This window comes from Neospora caninum, chromosome IX (genome assembly GCF_000208865.1).
Source record: "Neospora caninum Liverpool complete genome, chromosome IX".
Taxonomy (NCBI): Eukaryota; Apicomplexa; class Conoidasida; order Eucoccidiorida; family Sarcocystidae; genus Neospora; species Neospora caninum.
In genome coordinates, this window is record NC_018390.1 from 4,099,321 (window position 1) to 4,107,004 (window position 7,684).

Below are 7,684 nucleotides of genomic sequence, written 5' to 3' on the forward strand. Positions count from 1 at the left end.
AGCCCGGTCTCTCTCTCGCGGATAGGGCCCAGTTCCTCGTCAAACAGTCTCTGGCGCGAGCAGCCTCTCTCTCGCGCGTGAATCTGCGAGGCACAGCGAACTCCCGCGCGTCTATCCTTTTTCTTTTTCGGGAAACGCCTCTCCACACAAGACACACACTCGGACGCGAGAGCGGCAGTCTCTCAATCCACACACAGACTGCGACCGCGCACAGAAAAACCCCGCTCGCGCTGGGGCGCTCCTGTGTCTTCTCGGTCTCAGTTTCGCGGTTTGCGGCTGCTCGATTCCTTTGTTTCACAAATTCGCTCCTTCGTCTCACGAGCATTCCTCGACTGCTTCTCGCCGGCCCAGGTTTTCTCTCCCGTCGTTTCGTCTCTCCCCCTCCTTCTCTCGCTTGTCTCGCTGTCTCGCGTTTCTCTCCTCTCGCTGGCCGATCTTCTTCCGCCCTCCGCCCCGTAAGCCGGTCTCTCTTTTGCTTTGCTGTTCTTCTGTCCCTCTCGGAACGGGCGCGTGCCCCGGCGTTGCCTCGTCTGGTGTCGTGTCTCTCCCCGCTGCTCTCCCGTCTTTTTTTGCTGGCTTCGCGCGGCTCTATGGCGAAGGACGCCGCGACTGCGCCCGCTTCGCGAGGCGAGAACGCACCTTCCTCGGAGAAGAAGTCTCCGGCGCCTTCCCCGCTGCTGAGTCTCTGCCTCGCCCTCGAGCAGCTACGCCAGGGCGTTGAGCAGCAAGACGACCGGCCGATCACGCGCATGTTTCGGCAATTCAAGACGCTCCGCACCGCCTGCAGTCCGCAGATTTTGCTCCTCGTCTCTTCGCGTCTCCTCTGGGACGCCGACCTCTCCTCGCCTGCGAGTCCAGACGCTGACAAAGCTGCCCCAGGCTCGCCCCCAAAGAGCTCCGATGCACCACCTGCGAGACAAGACGAGGCGACGCTCGCCTTCTGGAAGGCCATGAAGGACGCCCTCGAGGCCTCCGTCTCCGAGGAACGCAGCCAGGCGATGGACGTCGATGAAACGGTACAAACGCGGGAAAAGGCGTGCATGCGCCCAGCCCCCTTTAGGTTCCTTTGCAGCGCCGCTCAAAAAGCAAGTGGAGGGCCAAGACGGACACCCCTGGGCCTGTGCCGAGAATGGCACAGACAGGCAACCCTTCCGATGCAAACACTGCATCTTCTTCTTTCTGCACTCTTGTTCTCCTGTTCTCTCTCCTGCTGCCGTTCTGTTGTCCTCTCTCTCGTGTTCTCTTTCTTATTCTGTCGTCTCTCCTCTCTGCTCCCTCTCTTGTTCTCTCCCTTGTTAGCCCTCGCGCTTTCTCTCGTGGTCTCTCTCTCCCTTGTTCGTTATCTGGTCCTCTTTCGGTCTCCTGTGTTCTCTCTCCTGTCTTCTCTCTCTTGTTTTCTTTTTCTCTCCCTCGTGTTCTCTCTCTTTTGCGGCCTCGTTTGTTCTCTTGTTCTTCATCCCTGTCGTCCTCTCTTCCAGTTGTTTTTTCTCTCTTCACGCGTTTCGTGCTTCCGTCTCTCGCTCTCCGCTCTGTTCTTTGCAGCCGGCCGCGCCTTTCCCTCTCGCTGCTCGGGAGTTCGCCTTCTGCTCGAGCGAGGTGGAGACGCTCCTGGCGCTCTTGCTCCTCGTGCGCCTGATCGACTCGCGCCGCTACGCCCCCGCGGTGGACTTCGGAGACCGGTTGGTTGACCGCCTTCTGGGATCGACGGGCGTGGACGAGCCGCCCTCCGCTTCGCCCGACTTGCCCCGAAGAAGAAAACGCCTCGACTTCATTGGCGCAAAATGCATCTTCTACTGGTACAGGGCGCGAGAGCTCAGCCAGTCCCTCAACCAAACCGTCCGAGCGTAAGTAAAAAGTTCCCCGAAACTTCACACAGACACACCTTTCCACATAAGGAGACAAAGAGAAATGCAGAGATACATATTTATATATAAATATATCTATCCATATATCTATCTATATATATATATATATATGCATGGAGGAGGTAGTCCTAGGTGTTATTGGATAGGCATATACGGCTGCCACATGTGGGGCTTTAAATGGGGGCGTTTTGGATAAACAGATTCTGTTGATTCGCTGATGTGTTTTCGGCTGTCCACTGCTCTTCTGCGAGAGAGTCTCTGAAGCCGGAAGCCGTTCAAAATGCTGACCAGTTCACGCATCTACCTGTGTATGTTTACGTAGACACGTTTCCACCGACATCTGTGTAGCTGTCTTCAGCTGTATCTGTCGATCTCTGCATAAATACACTAACACATTTAAGTTGGATTCTCTGTAGAGATCTGTTCTCCCGATCGTTGTCGATCTGTCTGTATCTCTATGTCTCTGCATTTGCATATGTACGTCTACCTAAGCGTCGGCCGCCGTTTCTCTGAATCGTGTTCAGAGAGTCGCAAAGGACGAGCCGTAGACGCTTCGGCTTCGTGTCTCTGCGAGGGAAAAAGAGAAACGGTGGCAGTTTGTCCCGACAGTGAGGTCTGTCGCCAGCGAAGAGAGAGTGGGCATGGCGTGGATCTCTCGTGGGTTTGCAGAAAACTTCTCTCTGCATACACGGTCGCAAGTGTCCAGCACGACACCATGTCTCAAGCGACGGTGTTGAATCTTCTACTCCGAAATTACATTTCCTGCAACCAGTACGAACTCGCTCTGAAACTCGTAAGTGCCTCCCTTTTTCTCCTGACGCTTTTGGAGCGGGGTCTCGGAACTTGGGGAATCCCGGACGGCTCCCCGTTTCCGATTTGCCTCTCCATATCTCGCTTTCTGTTCCGATATTCCATGCTCGTGCAGAGCGCTTCTGTCTCCTGTCGCGGGCTCGCGCGCTGTGTCTCTGGCCGCGTGCAACGAATGCGTTCCTCTGGACATACATCTGAAGTCGGCTGCGTCGCCAACGCCGTTCCGGGTTCTGGTGACTGCCTGCACCATTGGGTGGGATGCATGGATGCGTACAGTCGCCAAGTTTTGCAGACAGTTGCGTGGATGCCTGTGGATGCGTGCCTGTTGACGATTGCGGGAAGGTTTTTCTCGCGTCGTTCTTTTTGTTTCACTCTGTGGCGTGCTTGGAGGAAACGCCAAATCGGGGCTGGCGGTCGTCGTTGCTTCGGCTTCTCTACTTTGTTTTCTCGCGCCTTTGTCTTCTCTGCGTAGAATTCCAAGGCATGCTTCCCCGAGAATCTCCGCTCGAACGCGCAGCAGGCTCGCCACCTGTACTACCTGGGTGAGATTTGTTCGTGGCTTAGCGGAAGCCGTGAGAGACGGCGAAAACTCCTTCAAAGCGCGCCTCGCGTGTTTTCAGATTTTCTCAGTCGCGATAAAGGAGGAACGGAGTTTTGAAGTGATCCTAGCCCTGGGTTCTTACGTCGCGTCGGACGGAGAAGAAGCGGCGGGAAAGCGGAGTGATTCGCGCGCGTCTTCTCTCAGTTGGCGGGTTCTCATCTTCCTTGCACCACGCCGCTTCGGTCTCTTCGGTCTCCGTTGCTCATTGAGAAAGCGAGCACGAGAGAACGTTTTTTCCGCACGGCCTTTGCTTCTCGCCGTCCTCGTTTTCTCCATGCCTTTTTTCTGCCTCTTCCACCTTTTCATTTTTCCAGGATCTATTCAGGCTGTGCGCCTCGAATATAGTGCGGCCTTCGCCAAGCTCCAAATGGCTCTCCGCAAGGCCCCTCAGCAGCCGCGCGTCGCTGCCGGCTTCCGCTTAGCGGTGAGGGAACAATCTCTGCAACCATATATAAGGGAGTTAGTCCCGAACAAGGCTGTGTCCTTGCACCCTGTCTCTTTCTTCTCTCTTCTTTGCATCTGTGCATGTGCGGGAAACTCGCACTGCCGGCTTCGCACGAGAAACATGAAAGGCACAATCGCACTTGGATCCGGCAAACAAAGACATTTGGGTGTGTGGTCCGACCACCCGAAGAAGCACAAACAGCAAACGCAGGGTACACAAACGAGACAACTTGGGCGCGCTGCCGTTCTCTCTCCTCTCTCTCGTTTTCTCTCCTCTCTCCCGTTTTCTCTCCTCTCTCTCGTTCTCTCTTCTCTCTCTCTTCGCTCTCGCTGTTCCTCTCTGGTAGAAGCATGCAACGAGTATGACCTGAGGAGGGATTGCAGAAGAGGAAGCGTGTGTCTCTTTGTCTCCGTTGCCTGTGTCCCTCACTCTCCTGGGGGGTTTCGAGCCTCTCCGTACGTCTTTTGAGAGAGACGGACCGCTTCATTCGGGCGTCATTTCCCCGACGATTGTGGGCGAGTCTCTCAGGAGCGGACCTGGCGGCGCGTGCAGTTCGTTTTTCTCCGCTTTTTCGGTCTGCGCACAGGTGCTGAAGAAAGCGATCGTCGTAGAACTGTTGATGGGAGACATCCCGGAGAGGGCTATCTTCAGCCGCAAAGAGACGCGCGCCGCTCTCTTGCCGTACAAACACATTGTGCTGGTGAGGCGCGAAACGGCAGTCGACCATTCTGTGTAGATGGTGTACAGACACAGCAGCATGCGTCAATAAGTGGGCATGAATGCAGGCGCGTGAATAAACCTAGACATACGTGCAGAGCGCGGAGCAAAGAACTATATATATAGACAAATCTATACCATTTTTTGTGGTTTCAATTCTCTCTTTCTTAGGCAGTGCGGAGCGGCGATTTGCATGCGTTTGCGCGCGTCATGTCCGACTTTGAGAAAGCATTCATTAAGGACGGGACGCTCTTCCTCATTCGGCGACTTCACCACAACGTCATTCGCGCCGGTCTGCGTCTCATCTCTCTCTCCTACTCTCGCATCTCGCTGGTGAGCTCTACTTTCTAGTGCGCAAGAGGAAGTTGGCGCCTCTGCGCTCTCAACGCTTCGTCCGAAAACACCTTCTCCAAGAACCTGCAGGATGAAGAGAAGCTTTTCAAATCTTTTTCGCATGCCGCCAAGGCGGCCTAGGCAGTCTCGCCAACGAAGAGAAAACGGGAGAGAGAAACTTGGCGCCTCGGTCCCTCTCGTCACTTCTCGGATGGTCGGCGAACTAGCCGTCCTTAGACTGGAGGGGAGGTCAGAGAGAAAGGGAAAGGGAGAGAGGCAAACGGGAGAGATAAAGCAAAGGAGCGGGATGTGCGTTTTGCCTTTTTGGTGCAGGAAGACGTCGCGCAGAAACTCGGGCTCGACAGCGCAACTTCTGCGGAGAACATCGTGGCGAAGGCGATCCTCGACGGCGTGATTGAAGCGACGATTGACCACGAGAAAAAATATGTTGAATCCAAGGTGGGGAGCAGAAGGCGATGATTTGTGTCTTTCTCCGGAGCCCATCATCGGATTTACGCCGAGATCTCAAAGTCCACGCTTTCAACTCTTTCCGCGATCGATGCACACGCAAAGCAGTGTAATGGAAGCGCAGGGCTCTCAATCCAGAGAGACACACATCCTTCGTGGCGCATTTTTTCTCGTTTTGCCCCTCTTTCCCCTCCAGGCGAGCGTCGCAATCTACTCGTCGACGGAGCCGCAAAAAGCCTTCAACAAGCGCATCACTTTCTGTCTCCAGCTCCACACAGACGCCGTTAAGGTTCGTGCTTCACAGGAGACGAAACAAAAGAGGTGGAAAGCGTTTCGGAGCTGTCGAACCCATGGGCCTTGTCTGCGGCAAATCTTTACCTTCTGCACGCTGCCCGACACCGACGGCCGCGTCTGCGTGGCCCAGTCTGTTTTTCCTGTCCGTGTGCATGCGTTTGTGTCTAGAATTGCGGCTTCGCACCGAGACCTACATATGTGCATGCAACCCAGTGCCAGCATGTGTGTATCCGTTGCCGTTCCTGTGATCCTTTCCGATTTTCGGCCCAACCCAGGCGATGCAATATCCCGAGGCGGAGGAGACTCAAGGACGCGGCAACGACGACGCCGATGAGCGGCGCAAAGCCCTGCAGGAGGAGATGGCGCGGGTGAGTGCGGACGTTCAGAAAGCAAATGGGCGCCAGAGAAGCAAAACTCGTTCAGCCTCTTCAGTCGACTTGCGGTGCACAAAATATATACCCGCACCTATATGCACACTTACATGTATATATATATATATATATATATATATATATATGGGGATAAGTGTGGATGTGTCTCCAGATGCAGCAGTTTGTGCGTATCGATCTGCATGGATTTGTGTGGTGTCGTGTGTGACTGGTGCGTTTGTTCATGAGGGCGAGGATGTATACATGCGCTCCGTGTTTTGTTTCGGGAGGGTTTTTTATCTTTTTGCGTCGCCTGGGCTCGTCTCGCGACTTTCTGCGCAGGTGGAGGATGAGGAGTTGGATGATGACGACTCGGACATGCTGTAGAAGACACGAGAAACGTGGGGAGGGAAGAGGCATCTAGGAAAGGCCTCAGGGTAGGCGCCACGTTGGGCGTGCCCGCGGTCTTTCTCCGAGATGAGGGATCTCTGGAGAGTGCGGCAGTCGCCGGCCTAAAACGAGAGAATGTGAGAAGGGACAGTTTTCCACGGTCTGTAAATAGGTTACAGATGGAAGGGGCTCGGGAGGGAAGAGCAGAAACGAGCGAGTGCTTGGTGATCTCGTGTCTGCGGTCCTGTCGACGAACAGGAACGTTTAACTGGAGATACCGAGATGACGTTCCGAGAGAGAGAGTGTCCCTGCGCCTGCTGTAGACCGTATTGTGGGTGTGCATGCACCCAGTGCGTACCTTTATTTTTTGAAGAAAATATCGTGAATTCAAGCAACCCCAACAAATGTGCCTGACTGGCTAGCCGCTGCCAAAAAGACTGCCACAACAAACCCAAGTCTGAGGCCATCAAGGCGTGTGGACTCTCCCCGAAAGCGACGCAATGGTACTCGGAGTTGCGGCACTGTTAGAACTTGTCGTGAGAGCGTGGAGAGTAAACAGCACGTCTTTCCGTGTGCAGGGAGAAGTCGATCAAACTTACCAGCGTTCGAGGTCTATGAATGAAGGCAGAGAGGGACTTCACACGGAACGACTCGAGCCTCAGAGTGGAACTCACACGGTTCCAGTCGTACTTGGAGCACGCGCGCTCCAAAAGTTCGGATTCAGTGAAATTCAGATAGGAGACGCCTGGTAATCTTATCCACTAGCTTTTTGCGGGCCCAAAGATCCGGGTACGCCTCAACTCTCAGTCGTCCAGAAACAGCAGGACTTTCGGTTCCAGGAGTTTCTCCTGTTTCACACCTCAGGACTGGCCTACAGGTGTTCCTCCAGATCGGCCCCGCTCCGTGTCAAGCGGCGCAAATGTACAACACACGTTTTCCCCATACCCTTCGACCACACGCCTCTTTTTTGTGGTTTTCCCATTCTTTGCGCGCCTAGCCTTAAAAGTAGGAGTTGTGCAGTCTACAGGCGGTCTACGGCATGGGCTGCCGGTGCATGTCGACTGTTGTGCGTTCGCCTGTTTTATAAACGCTAATATGTTTAGCAAAACAAATAATTACACCACAAGTAATTCCTTCTGTAGTGTCGGTAGTTCTTTCATGTAGAAATCCTTCCAGCTTTTCCAATCCGGACCGGCTCTAAGCAATCCCGCCCTCGGGAAAGCTGTGGCTGTACCTAAAGCTGAACTACGAAAATCACGTTCATCGACGAGTGCCGACCCACGTATGTCGTGGCAAGGAAGATTCCTTCCGCAACGAATTCGATGAAACGAAACGTTAAAAACCCGAGTTTAGACCGGGGCTGAAAGATCCTGAAATCCGTGCCGCAAATTGA

At 54.3% G+C, this 7,684-nt stretch overlaps 1 protein-coding gene across 1 annotated transcript; it reads left to right on the forward strand.

Moving 5' to 3' along the window:
- Positions 1-590: 590 nt before the first annotated feature.
- Positions 591-6,288, forward strand: NCLIV_043400 (proteasome subunit p58, related; the record flags this gene model as incomplete). Its single annotated transcript, XM_003881256.1, has 11 exons — positions 591-1,016; positions 1,543-1,844; positions 2,535-2,658; positions 3,148-3,217; positions 3,591-3,700; positions 4,308-4,421; positions 4,610-4,771; positions 5,105-5,230; positions 5,436-5,528; positions 5,809-5,901; positions 6,244-6,288. The coding sequence occupies 11 exons, from the start codon at positions 591-593 to the stop codon at positions 6,286-6,288; spliced, it is 1,665 nt and encodes a 554-aa protein (XP_003881305.1).
- Between the last annotated feature and the right edge of the window lie 1,396 nt (positions 6,289-7,684).